A 15,157-nucleotide genomic window follows, 5' to 3' on the forward strand; every position below is an offset into this window, starting at 1 on the left:
GACTCTTAATCATCTTTGTGGCCCTTTACTGGACTCTTTTCATTATGTCCATTTCTCCCTTGTACTGAGGAGCCCAGAACTGGACACAGTGCTCCAGGTGTGGCCTCGCCAGTGCTGAGTAAAGAAAAGGGATCACGTCCTTCAGTCTACTAGCAACACTCCTTCTAATGCAGCCCAGGACAGCATTAGCTTTCTTTGCAGCAAGGACACATTGCTGGCTCATGTTCAACTTGGTGTCCACCAGGAGCCCCAGGCCCTTTTCTGCAAAGCCACTTTCTAGCAGATCGGCCACCAATATATACTGGTGCCTGGCATTATTCCTCTCCAGGTGCAGAACTTTGCACTTCTCCTTGCTGAATTGCATGGGGTTCCTTTCAGCCCTTTTCCCCAGACTGTCAACGTCCCTCTGGATGGCAGCACCACCCTCTGGCTTATGCGTCACTCCTCCGGGTTTGGTGTCATCTGTAAACTTGCTGAGGGTACACTCTACCCTATCACCCAGATCATTAATGAAGATGTTAAACAGGACTGGACTTAGTATTGACCCCTGGGGTACACTGCCAGCCTCCAACTAGACCTCTGGTTCTATCTGTTCAGACAGTTTTCAATCCATCTCTATGTCCAGCCCATACTTCATCAGCTTTTTTATGAGGATCTTATGGGAAACAGTGTTAAAAGCCTTAGTAAAGTCCAGGTAGACAATATCCACTGTTCTCCCTCCTCACCCACTGTGCCAGTCATTTTGTCATAGAAGTTTATCAAATTTCTCAAGCGTGGCTTCCCCTTGGTGAATCCACGAAGACTACTCCTGATTACTTTCTTGTCCTTTATAATAAAACTGATAACAATATCATGAACCACTAATAACATAGAAATGTTATGCAAGTATTTTGTAGACACAATTATCAATCTGTCTGTCTACCTACTTATCTATCTAAACATCTGTTTTGGGTCTGTGTGGTGGGGTTTTGGTAGTGGGGTAAGGGCCACAGGGCCGGCTGCTGCTGGCAGCTGCTGGCAGCTTCCCTGGCTGGGAGCCGGAGCCGCCTCTGGGAGAACAGATTCCAGAGGGGAAACCTGCTGGGAGTCGGGGGATCGGGATGGGAGAGGAATCCCTGTGCAGATCCCGAGGGCAGGGAGGAAGGAGGGGATGCCCCTGCAGCCCGTGGGGAGACCAGGCGGCAGGCTGTGTCCCCCCAGCCCACGGAGGGGAGCGGGGGAGCAGATGCCCACCTGCAGCCCGGGGAGAGAGGAGCCCACGCCGGAGCAGGGGGTGGAGGCCCCACAAGATGGCCACCGCTCCCTGGGAGCAGACTGGGACTGAGGGACTGTGGCCTGCGGGAGGGACCCACGCCCGGGCAGTTTGTGAGGAACTGCCGCTCGCGGGAAGGACTCATGTTGGAGAAGTCTGTGGAGGACTGTCTCCCGTGGGAGGGACCCCCTGGAGGAGCAGGGGAGGAGTGTGGAGTCCTCCTCCCCCTGAGGAGGAAGGAGCGGCAGAGACAAGGTATGACGGACTGACCCCATTCCAGAGGGAGAGAGAACCAGGAGTGGGGGTGAGCTGGGACGGAGGGAGGGCTGGGGGAAGGGGTGCTAAGACTGGGTAGACTTCTCAGTGTCCTTGTTTTGGTTAGTTTGGTAATACATTAAATTAATTTTGTTTATTCCCCAAGTTGAGCCTGTCTTTTGCCCGTGACCATACGTGGTGAGCGATCCCTCCCTGTCCTTGTCTCGACCCACGAGCGTTTCTTTATATTTTCTGCTCCTCATCCCACCAGGGCCGGGGTGGGGAGGAGTAAGCAAGCAGCTTCCTGGTTTGTTACCAGCTGGGCTTAAACCACAACAGCATCTAACATCATACTCTTATCTATATTATGGCTATTATATAACTATATAGGGTTCTTGACCTCTCTCAATTAGACCAACTCCTAATATTTTGAGCAACTTAAGATGTAATCCATTTCTCAAAAGAATAACAAACATCTTTTCAATATTTAATTTTATTTTTGCATCTCTCTCACATATATGCACTGTAGGAAAGCCTTTTTAGAATGTAATTAGATTGTTGGTTGCCTGTTTTTAAAATAGCTTTTTTTCTTCCAACCATTTACTGTAACTCAAGGTATTACATTAAGATATGTACTTGTGTGCATCTCAGAAGTAGTAACCTGTCCCCCTGTGTGGAATAAATATTCCATCCAGTTGATACATCTGTGTTTTGAGCAATTCCAAACAATATTTATTCTCTTATGCTGCTGCTCTACAGAGTAATGCTGAAATCTTTTTTACTTTGCAAAGTCTTTTCTGATTAGAGCCTCTCCCTTTTGAAAGTTTTTGCAAACTAGATCTGTTTCCTGAAAATACAGATATCCACGCATAAGATATTGATAAGATATAGAATCACTTCTGTTATTTGGCATTTGCAAACTTCTCTTCACAATTTTCAGGTTTATTTTTTCTTCAGCTTCTTCCTATTAGTCTGATGATTGCTAATCCAGTTCACTGGGAAATCATCTACTTTTACCTTTATCTATTTTAATTTGAATCACTGTCTCATATGCTTTTGTCTTGCAGCCTGGGAATTACAATTTGCTTTTAGTATTTTATTTCAAAATCTTTAGAAGCCTTATTTTAATCTGATCTTTTCTGCTTGTAGCAAAGTGGGCACATGCTCTCCAGAATTTCATGTTTGACTCAGTTTCCTCAGATTGTGTGATGTTTTTCAGATTTTTGTATTCTTACTATCATATTCAAATTTCAAACTTCATCAGGACAGTTTTAGAAATGGTTTGTCCTTCTTCACTTTGCTTTAAGTTTTTAAACAAGTCTGATCTATAAATATAGATATTTTTTAAAACTCCTCTTTTGCTCATTGTTCTTTTTAACACTTCTGCTTGCTATTACAGAAAGACAAAAGTTTGTACTGGAAACTGCAGTGACATTTCCAGAAGCCTGTGTGCATTGTTTTATCTCCTTGTTTTCACTCACTACCCTTTCTTATCTATTCTTGTGTTTCTAGATGTCTTCTTCAGTTTCTTCCTGCCCTCCTAATGGCATGTGACATTTATATGATAATTTCTGAGACTCTGAATTACAAAGACAACCACTGAACTGAAAAGACAAGTAGCAAACATTGTCTATGTAGTGTGTCTGTAAGACAAGTGACAAACAATGCCTAGGTAGTAGTTCTGTGTAAAAGACACTAGGCTCTACTTCGAGGATAAGCCATATTAGCATTAACTTAGTAATTAAAATCATTGCATAGGATAGGCAGTTTCATATTTAAGCTTTTCTTAGCCTCAGGGAATATTAAGATATTCCATCAAAATGCACTGACTCTTGATATGTATATGATGGGGTGGTTCTTTGCAAAGGTTTTCCCTTCCACCTGGGTCAAACATAGCATCTGTGTCTAGAAAAAATCAGTCTCATCTAGTGGACCCTATTCACAACACTCTGCCAGTATCACTTGTGTTCTCTGAGAATTTTAACAGAGCATCTTTTTACTCTGCCCGGCCTCATATGAGTCACTTGATATACAATCAGACCCTGACCACAGAAATCTGACAACTGGCCAGTCATTGGTGGCCCACTACTCATGTTACCAATATTTGATAAAAATTAGAATTTAACATTAGTCAGGCTTAGTTAAAAGGGAAAAAGACTGTGGAATATAGGAGTTTGAAGCTTGCAATAGTTATAGAAACCTAGGAACATACAAAATGTGCAGTAAGGAATTAAAAAAGAATAAGTATTGTCTTAGATCAGTTAACCATAGAAATTTAGATAGATTTGTTAGATTGTAGTGTTTTGCTTTAAAGAGCAAAGAGAGAGATCATTATGGACCTTAGCTTTGTGGTTTAGAAACCCTACTTTGATCAAAAGACCAGTTAATGGGATAAGTAAGATTAACCAATGGATGTCATAGTATAAGAATATTGATGAGGTGATGTAACTGGGGACCAATCACTAGAAAAGTTAAATTTAAGAATTAACATTGAATGTACTTTTATGTAAGTGGTAAAATTGTACTGCGCAGAATCATATGAGAAAGGTCAACTATCGGACAAGGTGAGGAAGACTATGGAAGACCACCAGAGGGCTTATGAAGACCACCAGAGACTTCACTACACCTGTGTAAAAGGACATTTACATATGCTAATGATCTTTCAGACAATTGATGATTATGTATGATATTTCCCAGAAATCTAGTGAATATGTATGACAGGTGTATATTTAACCTGCATGATTAAATCAGACCGGTGCACACACTAGGTGGAGTGATCCCCTGTGTGCCCAGCGCTGCAATAAAGGAGTGCCTCTTCTTAACTTCTCATTGCTCTTATGGAGTTTTATTCCGGATTTCGGCAACACTCAGTCAGAGTGGTAATGAATATGGATCTTAGGGGGATCTTACTTGGGAAATGCAAACTCATTGGTTTCTAAATACATATGAATCAAAAACTTAAAGATGTAACATTTTGGCCAAATATGGCATATTTCACAGAGACTAGGAAACACATACCTCTGAAAAAATGCCACTGTGTTAAAGATACTTCAGATCAGAAGGATGTCACATCTCCACCAAGGTTGCCAGTTTGGTTTTCTGTTTGCCTTCTTTATTATTAATTTCTTTTTTGCTAACAACAAAAACCTCAGGTCTTTTTTTCAGAATCAGATGTACCATTTTTTTTAATACATTTTCCTCTTTTCATTGCCTATCGTGCAAATGAAAGCACAGAAACAAACAAAAATCCACTTGTTGAAGGATATATGTCTTGAAGGATATCAGATCTGATGGATAGTTTTAAAATTACAAGACTGTAAAAATTGTCTTAATGTGAGAAACACATGGGAATCCTAGTAACTGTTAGCATTACAAGCTCTGTGAAATTCTTTTAAAGGGGTTAGGCACAATACAAAATTAAGAATTTAATTAAAAAGTGTTTTCATTTTTAATTATCTGGTATTATCATTTATTAAATCATTTCAGAAGCATAGAATGGTTTAGTTTGGAAGGGACCTTTAAAGATCATCTAATTCCAACCTCCCTGCCATGGGCAGGGACATCATTCACTAGGTCAGGTTGCTCAAAGCCCCATCCAACCTGACTTTGAACACTTCCAGGGATAGGTCATCCACAACTTCTCTGGGAAGCTTATTCCAGTGTCTCACCACCTTCACCGTAAACAATTTCTTCCTTATATCTAATCTAAAGCTATCTTCTTTTAGCTTAACACCATTACCCCATGTCCTGTCACTACAGACCCTTGTAAAAGACCCATCTTTCCTATAAGCCTCCTTTAAGTATTGAAAGGCTGCAATAAGGTCTCCCCAGGGTTTTCTCTTCTCCAGGCTTAACAACCCCAACCCTCTCAACCTTTCTTCATAGGAGAGGTGTACCAGCCCTCTGATCATTTGCATGGTCCCACTTCTCAAGCCTGTCAAGGTCCTTCTGGATGGCATCCCTTTCCTCTAGTGAATCAGCTGCACCAGTTAGCTTGGTGTCATCTGCAAACTTGCTGAGGATGCACTCAATCCCAATGTCTATATCCTTAGTAAAGATATTGAACAGTACCAGTTCCAGTACAGATCCTTGAGGGACACCAGTTGCTCCTGATCTCCATGTGGACATTGAGCCATTGACTGCAACTCTTGATGTGGCCATCCAGACAATTCCATCAAACCCATATCTCTCCAATTTAGTGACAGGGAATATTGTGTGGGACTGTGTCAAAGGCTTTACAGAAGTCAAGACAGATGACAGCAGTATCTCTTTCCTTACCCACCAATGAAGTCACTCTGTTGGAGCGGCGGAGGAATGCACATAAGTCGACCCAATATGAGTGATAAAAGTGATTCAACTTTATTTGCACGGATAGCTCATATTTATACAGTTTGCGATAATTATGCCTACTAGTCCTAATATGATTGGTACATTGCTAATGTTTATTCATTACTAAAACACACCCACTTGTGGTTCGCAGCTATGCGTGTTCCATAACTTTCTCATGGGAACTTCTTCAAAAGTTACTTATGAAGTTATGCCAAGGTCACACCGTCCCTGTCTTTCTCCTGATAACAGCGAGACCAGCTGTTGTTTTTCTCCCGATATCAGTAAAGCCAGCTATTTTCGGCCAAGGCCTAGTCTTGCTGCTCAGGCTGACATTCTTTCACACAGAACTCTGCTCGCACAACTTTTCTATAGACCCATGTCCTTTTTCATCAAGCCAATTCCCAACATCACTCCATCGTAGAAGGCCACTAGGTTAGTCAGGCATGATTTGCCTTTGGTGAAGCCATGCTGGCTGTTTCTAATCACCTCCCTATCATCCATGTGCTGTGACCTAGCTTCCCATAGGATCTGGGCACAGAGGTGAGACTGACTGGTCAATAGTTCTCAGGGTTCTTGTTTTTACCCTTTTTAGAAATGGGTGTGATGCTTCCCTTTTTCCAGTCACTGCTGACTGCCTGACTGACTTTTCAAATATGATGGAGAATGGCTTAGCAACTACGTCTGCCAGTTCCCTCAGTACCCTGGGATGCATCTCATTAGGTCCTATGGACTAATGTAGGTCCCATGGACTAATATAAGTCCCATGGACTTGGATCTGCTAATCAAGCAAATCCAATTTAAATTAAAAAAAACCCCACACAATAAAACACATAATTAAATATTTTAAAAATATCTATTTAACTTAGGCTTGGTAACCAACAGGATATGGAAATCCACACGGTATTAAGAAATACAACATTAATGACTGTAGAATTCAGTGTAAACCTTGTACAGTATAATCAAACAAAAATGTGATTTCATACTGAAAATACTAAGCAGTAACATCCAGATAGTACAAAACCACTGAAGAGAGCTTTAACTGGGGTGAATCATGAACAAAATATTTCCATTTTCATATAATATAATAAAATAGCCTGAAGACTTATTTAACAGTTTCTCACAGTTTCATGTCATGAGTTTGTGGTGGGTTAATATTGGCTAACGGCCAAATGCCCACCCAGCTGCTCACTCATTTACCCTCCTCAGTAGGATAGGGGGAGAAAATAGGGTGAGAAAGCTCATGGTCAGAATAAAGACAGCAAGATTTCATGTGTCATGGGCAAACCAGACTCACCCTGGGGAAAATTAATTTAATTTCTTGCCAATAAAATAGATTGAAGTAGTGTGAAACAAAAAGACAAATATTAAAACAACACCTTTCCTCTCCCCTTTCCCATGCCCAGCTTCACTCCCTCATTCCCAACTCCTTTTTCCCCCTGAACAGCACAAGAGGAATGGGAAGTTATGGTCAGTAAATAGCAATTATTCTCTGTCGCTCTTTCCTCTTCTCACTTTTCCCCTGCTCTGGTATGGGTTTCCCACAGCCTGCAATCCTTCATGAAAAAAAAAATCCTGGCTCTTGCATAGGCTGCTGTTCCTGTCAGGAAAACTGCTCCAACATGGGCTCTCCACAAGCTACAGGGCAGTATCTGCTCCAGCACTATGGACCATCAACTCTTCCTCTTCCTTATCTGACCTTCATGTTCCCTCTGCCACTTCTCACTACTTTTGTTCCTTCCTTCTCTCTCTGTCCAGCATTTTTTGCTCTTTCTTAAATATCTTTTCCCTAAGGTGATCCCTCTGCTGTTTCACATACTCTACCCCACCCCCAAATGAAAATATGAAATATGAAATGAATATGAAAATATTCTTCACAGATATTCTGAAGCACAGATTTTCACATATATTCCTCCAGGTAATATAATGAGTTAAAAATCAAGACTTGTCACTTATGTTTTATTGTATATAATAATATATATTTCAAATACTTTTTTAAAATTTCCTCATGGTAAATGTTAGAAAAAGGGGTTATATGAGAACAGTCAGTAAAATGGTATTTTAATTCACACAATTCTGATGGAACTGCAACTGTTCCTAGGAGAGGAAGGAAACAGAGGTGTGCATATTGCTAGTCAAAGCAAAGCAGTACTTAATTTTCTCCTTTCTCTATCACAGTTTGAGTATCATAGAAAAGGGCAGTGTTGTTTTCTTCTGAATTTGTTACAACCTATCACCTGAGAGTCTTTATAAAACACACAGGTGTGGTACATCAGCAGTGCAGAACAAATCTATTTCCAAATTAAGGTATTCCAGAGAAAAAAAAATAAGGATTTTAAAGCTATGAATGGGAAATGTACTGTATTTATGTTATGCTTTAGATGAACATAGTTTTTAAAGACCTGGTAATGCTGTGACTATATGAAGAGCAAAGGACAGTGTACTGAAAGGGAATGTGATCAGTCTATTACAAGAGATGCTGAGGATCTGAGTACAAGCTTCACTATATTCATCCAAGTTTTCAAAACAAATAAGGAACCAAAGGGATATAAGCCACAAAATAGTTTTTTCTACCTTTTGCATTTGATCTTGTTTGGTCTTCCACATTTTGCTCACTTGATAGATAATTTCATCTTCTAAATCTCCAAATAGCTGTTCCTTTGCGTAGTAGGTGAACAACAGTAGCCAGTGACAGTGATGATAACTCATGCAATGATCAGTTGCTCTGTAGTTAAGGTGTTCACACAGTTGATATTGAGTGGCTGCCCCCTTCAAAGTTAATCAATGGCTGAAAACTCAAGTTCTCATTTATTTACCCTTGCAAGGTAGTCATGGTTATTTGTAACTTTCTACAGGCCTTGCCATCTTCAAAGTAGCAGGGCTGTGGGAATTTGGGAAGTATGATGTCTGGGATTAGAGTAGCCAAAGTAGAATATTAGAATTAACTTACATCTTGGTTGTGTGGATGAAGAAAGTGGAATGGCCCATGTAAAAAGATAGCAGACAAACAGTGGTGTGTTCTAGTGAGGTACATATGAAGATAAGAGTTTGATGAGAGGACTATAGGTTTGAAAGTCTTAGGAACAGAGGAGAAAGAGGTAGTATATAGCAAATGTAAGATAACATATTTATGAAAAGAGTTATATTTTTGTGGAGATTGTCAGAGAAAGTATGTGGTTTGCTGTTCCTAGGTTAAAATCTTTAGTAATACATGCAATTGTTTGTGTTTGTCATTATCAGGACAATATGCCATCCCGAAATACTATACTTTGCAAAAAGCTTGAAGAAACAAATATCCTAAAAGCAGAGTATACTATACAAGAACAGCAACTTGTCATGCATGTAGATGTTTCATAAATTCTTTGAGAAGCATGTATGTGTAATTTGCCTTAAGATTCAAATAACCCACATGGCTGAATTCTGCAACTGTGTATCCTGAGGTAAGAATCAAAGAGATTATTTTAGTATCTTTTTTTTCCAAGGGCCTAGGATGAGAGGCATGCATTTGCTGTTACTACTTCAGAGGCCTGAACACTTACCATTATGAAGGACTACAGTATATGAAAGGGAATTCCATCAAGCAGTTGTGCTATTTGTAATGGAGTTCATCTATTTTTAATCATTACTTTCTCTGTTAGGGTATGCTATACAAAATGTTCTACATATACAACAATGGCTTTGCTTATGACAAAAAATCAAGACACTCCTAAGGTTTCTAAGAAAATTTTTGGCTCAGAAAAGGCTTAACCTTCCTGTTCCAATGTTCAGTTAACAATCTTCCTTTTCACTGAGAGTTGCTCACTATTCAACAGTTTTCAAAGATAAACTACTCTTTTCAGAGTAGCCAAAATAAAAACTGTGAATCCCAGCAGTATTTTTTTATTGGAAAAATTTTTATCATAATTGCTGTACTTACATATATTTTCACAAGCAGAGCGATGACTTTATGTACTGTTTTGTCCTGAACATGTCAAGAAGGTTTGCACTGCAGAATGATTCATATTGACTAGTTTTATCTGCTTGGGTATTTTTTTAAACTATAGAAAAGAAAGATTTTGTAACCAAAACTCAAGCCATATGAAATACAAGCATGAAAAACTACTTGAGTTTAATACTGCAGATTGCTTTGGTATAATTACACATGGAAGCATCATCTTGGAATAATATTACTGTTAATTTAGGGATTCTTTGAGTCTTTGAAAGGAAGATATTTTTGTTTTATTTTAATTCTTTTGTTTGATTCCCTGTTTTTTCCAAGAGTGCTTGTAACTTACTTTCTCTGCCTCACACAGCGATAGTATAAATTATAGTTGTATCTTTTGTAGTCTGATATTATCAAGTCATTGTTTGCTCTTAATTAACTGAAGATCCTGATAATATCTTTACTAGGAGAAAATTAAGATATGGGTAAAGTTCTTGATATTGTCATTGATTTTAATATATAACAAAAATGAAAATAGATAAGAAGGGTTTTTTTAAAAAAAGGCAGAAAGATTAAATAAGTTATATTTCCAGAAATATTGTATCTAAAATTATAAGATTTCTTCACCTTGCTATGGTCAAAACTGCATTTCACAGCATCTACTTTACCTTTGAAATTGAAATTATCTTCGATTATAACATTCATTTGTTTTGGCCGGGTTATTGGCAAACTTAATAAATGAGATAGCCTGGTAATTAGTGCTGGAGCTTGGATTTGTATTTGACTTCTTAGTCATTGACCATTTCTTCAAAGAATGATTCATGGATTCTGCCACTAGAATACAACTTCTCAAGGGAAAGTTCTAGGCTGGGCCAGAGTTCACTGAACTATCCAAAGAAATATACAGTGGTCCTTAAGCAAGAGGAACTTTAGCTTTTCAGGCCCTCGATCTTCAGGATCTTGACACTGTCAAACCTGATCACATTTTCCTGTTAGAGTTAATATTGTTAAAAGAAGGGCTTTTTTTTAGCCTTTATTTCTGGTTTGGAGTGAGGAGAAAGGGAAGGAATTTCTCATTCCATTTTCCCCATTTGTTTGTTATCACAGTTTCAAAATTTATGAATTGTTGGATAACTTTTTTAAGAATTCACTCTTTCCATTCAGGAAGTATGTCTGGCATTAAAAGATCCTCCTTGCATCAAAAAACTTCAAGTGTTTTAGTAATTTTAAGGACACAAGCAGATGTCTCTTGAACGAAGTGATATTATTGGAAAAGTAGCTCACTTTGGCAGAAACAAAGTCCTCACCATTATCAAGACACTGGTAGCACAATTATGTTTCTGTTATTTTCCATACTACTACCTGCATAGGAATTTTATTAGTAGGTAAAGATAATACTTTACTTCTCATAAGTTATCAGATGTATGAGAAATTAGAATCCTGGCATGACTATGTTAAGAATATATGATTAAGATATGCATAAAGGCAATAAATGATAGGGCTTATGACTATAGAGGAAAAGGTGATTATGGCAAAAAGCATGATAAAAAGTTTTGTGTTGCAGCAAAGGTAAAGCTAGTACTTCCAAAAGAAGCAAAATTCAGAATCTGCATGCTGATGAAAGCTGAAACACATTCAGAAAATAAATAATCCAATGATAAGAAAAAATGACAAAATGCCATAATGAAAAGGTAATTAGCACTGATAACATTTTAAGTAAAAGTGGGTCCATGTGAACCTCATGAAGTTCAAGAAGGCCAAGTGCAAGGTCCTGCACCGGGGTTGGGGAAAGACCAGTATCAAAACAGACTGGGGGATGAATGGATTGAGAGCCACCCTGCAGAGAATGACTTGGGTAAACTGATGGATGAAATCTTGACATGAGCCAGCAATGTGCATTTGGAGCCCAGAAAGCCAATCATATCCTGGGCTGTATAGAAAGAAGCGTGGCCAGCAGGTCAAGGAAGGTGTCACGGATTCTGATTTAGTATCCTGCTGGCTAGGCCAATTTGTCACAGATGAGTGACAAATGCACCTGTAAGAGACTGTGTTGGTTCTGCTGACTCGACGTCGCTGCTGCCTCGACATCCTGTTGTTGTGGGGGAGTGCTCAGAAGACGTCCCCGAAGAAAGCCACCACATCTGTGCCTGCTGAGCTGTGCCTGCCCACAAGCAAGGTGAGAAACCACCACGAGCACCTGGGCATGCACCCATGGAGGAACTGGGGGCGGCACACAGGATAATGAGTTCTGAAGAAAGAGGTGGACTTTTCGAAGAAGTGATGGGGGACTGGGATGATAAAAGAACCGCGTACTCCCCTCTCGCGTGTGTGTGTGAACAACTTGGACTGGGAAGTCATCCGAAAGACTGTAACACCTGGAGAGGCATTGGACTGGCAGCAGAAGGACCCGACCCTCCAACATCGGCATCGGAACCGGCTCAGCAGAACGTTGCTGGATTCGTGGTGGTGGTAACTAGTCTCGCTACCTCTCTCCCGTTCTTTTGCTTAGGTCTGCCTTTTCTTTTCCTTCTTCCTCACTTTGTTCTATCGCAGTTGTTGGTTGTTGTAGGAAATAAAAGTTGTAAGGTTGTACAGCATTTGACCTCGTTTGTGTCTTAATCTCGCTCTCGGGATCATTTAGCAACCCTCCCCGATATTGGGTCGGGACATTTTAATTGGTGTCAGAAGCGGGATCCCTAGAGATGAGAGTGCTGTACTAATTCGTTGTTGAAGTCTTGGGTTAGTGTGTGGCTTTGAGGTTTTGCTCTTGAGAGTGAGAAGGGGGGAAATCCGGAACTATTGTGAGACCCTCTCAAGACGTTGCCCTCTTCTAGTGGTGTTGATCTGTGACTGGATAATGTGCCCTTCTGAGAGGAAGACCCTGTCAGAACGCCGACCTCTTGACTTGCGTTAGATAAAATGGATGTTCGGGAAAATGTTGGTGTGATTGATTCTGTGCCCTCGCGGGTTGAAGGAATAGAAAAACTATATGATCTTTTAGAGGACTACCGATCTTGCCCCTTAGTCCAGGGACAAGATTGGGCGAAAAACCACTGGTTTCAACCACAGAGCGTGGTGGATCAGATAAGAATCTTACAGAAGGAAGCTAAGGTTAAGAAAGGAAAGGGAAAAGCTATAATTTGTGCGGTACTGGGAGCGAGTCTGGCAGCCGCGATGGAAGAGAGGAAGCAGAAGTCTGGTCAAGGTGATATGATCAGAAGTCTGCAGGAACAGTTGCAAGAAAGTAAACAGTTTCTGGAGGAGGAAAGGAACCTTGTTAAGGTTTTAACAAGAGAACTGAAGAAGTACATGATGAGAGAGACAAAGAGAGAGACGGAGGTAGAGACGCTGCCTTCGGAAAAAAGGACACAACAAATCTATCCTCAGGGGGATTTGCAAAGGGCAAAGGAGACCATAGAGAGCTGTCCCCATGTGTGTCCAGTGATTAAAACAGAGTATGTGTATGAGGACAGTAGCGATGACCGTCCCCAGGTTATCACTAAAGAAGCCCCATACACAGCAACTGAATTAGCAAAATTGAGGAAAGATTTTTCAAGGATGGCAAAGGAATCTGAGACAGAGTATGTGTGGAGAGTGTCTTTGACAGGAGGAGATGGAATCTTATTGTCAGAGAAAGAAGCAGAAGGATATTGGGGTCCAGGTGTGTTTCTAACAACTGGCGATCACCGGGCCCCATGGTCACTGACTCAGAGAGCTGCGTACTGGGCTGGAGGGCTGAACGCCATGGAAAGGGGAGATCCCCTTGCCATAACCGGTACGGTGGATCAGCTGGTAGAAAGTGTGCAAAAGGCGGCATGCATCCAGATGATGTATGACCGGGAGCTCAAGCCCCATCAGGGCTCCCCGATGACGCTGCCTGTGGTCCCAGAGAGGATGAGCATCCTAATACGGGGGCTCCCCGACTCTCTGAGACCAGTTGGGATCCAACTGCGAGGGACAATTCTAAATACCCTCAATGGAGAAAGGTCTAGGTCCACTCTGGAGGGGAGAATGTCCCCCGACCATCGGCGGCCAGGGAGAAAAGTGTGGACATGGGGAGAGGTAGCTCAGGAATTGATTGATTTTGAGAGAAAATTTGGCCCTGTTAGTGGACCATCTCAAAGAACTGAAAACAAGATTGTACGGCGACTTAGTGGGCGGCTATTAGCCCCTGGAAGACAGCGGCCCCTAAGTCGACAGGCACTGTGGCAACTAGGGCTTCAGAAAGGCATTCAGCGGGACTTGATGGATGGGCTCTCGACCCAAAGATTGGAAGAGCTTGTGCAGAACTGGTCAGGGCAAAAGGCCGTCTCCAAACCAACTCCTAGTGCCCCACCCTTGATAAACCCTGAGAACGAGTCAACTAAGGAGGAGAAGTTGGCGGGAAACTTAGATCCTCCGCTCCCAGAAGATGAGGTGGGAGACAGAGGGTGGATGTTTGTTAGGCAACTCACCTGCAATACAAAAGGAGATTCACTGATTACTATCGCTGTAGGACCAAAGAAAAGACCGGTGACCTTTTTAATTGATACTGGGGCACAAATTACCGTGCTAAGGAGGACTGAAGCAGAACAATGTGGGATTTTGGCCCCATTTAAAAGTCTGATTGTCTTAAATGCTTTTGGGAAAACCCAATCCGTGCCTATGACTCTGGCAACCCTATGGTTACCAGGGGAAGAAAACCCGGTCAATACCATGGTGGCCGTAGGATCTTTCCAGATGAACCTTTTAGGTATAGATGTTTTGAAGGGTAGACAGTGGCACGACACCCAGGGAAACTCATGGTCTTTCGGTGTCCCTCAGATTAGGCAGTTAGCTGAAACATCCTGCCTGGAGGTGCATCCATTGCAAGAGGCACCTACCCTTCTCCCTTCCAAGCTGACAAATGTTAAACCCTATCCAGTGCCTCTAGGAGCAAGAGAAGGAATTACACCAGTTCTGGAGGATTTAAAGAAACAAGGGGTTGTAGTTCCCATAAAAGCAGAGGACCAATATATAGATGATGCGCTCATAGGAGGAAAGCAGGTAGAAGAAGTTAGAGAAGCCCAGAATGACATGTTGACAATTCCACCTGAGAAAATCCAAACCCCTTCAAGTGAGGTAAAGTTTTTAGGAATCTGGTGGAAGGGAGGCATGATCCCACCGGATACCCTTTCCTCTCTCGATCAGACCCAGAAGCCAAAGTCAAAGAAAGACTTACAGCATGCACTAGAATTGCTTGTGTTTTGGAAAAAACACATTCCTGACTTCACAATTATTGCTAGATCCCTGTACGACTTGCTGCGAAAGAGAGCTCAGTGGGAATGGACTCAGGTCCATGACGAAGCTTTACAATTGTTGGTGTTTGAAGTGAATGCCTATCAGGCCCTTGGTCCCATTCAGAAAGGCCCAGAGGGACCTGT

The 15,157-nt window shown here is 41.3% G+C and overlaps 1 protein-coding gene across 1 annotated transcript in view; it reads left to right on the forward strand.

Annotated features, from left to right (window-relative positions):
* The first annotated feature begins 12,674 nt into the window (after positions 1-12,674).
* Positions 12,675-15,157, forward strand: part of LOC126045078 (uncharacterized) — a 462,867-nt gene continuing 460,384 nt past the window's right edge. Inside the window, exon 1 of the mRNA XM_049815663.1 lies at positions 12,675-14,063. Coding sequence (XP_049671620.1) covers positions 12,675-14,063 — 1,389 coding nt within the window. The remainder of the gene's footprint in view (positions 14,064-15,157) is intronic.

This window comes from Accipiter gentilis, chromosome 13, assembly GCF_929443795.1.
Source record: "Accipiter gentilis chromosome 13, bAccGen1.1, whole genome shotgun sequence".
Lineage (NCBI taxonomy): Eukaryota > Metazoa > Chordata > Aves > Accipitriformes > Accipitridae > Astur > Astur gentilis.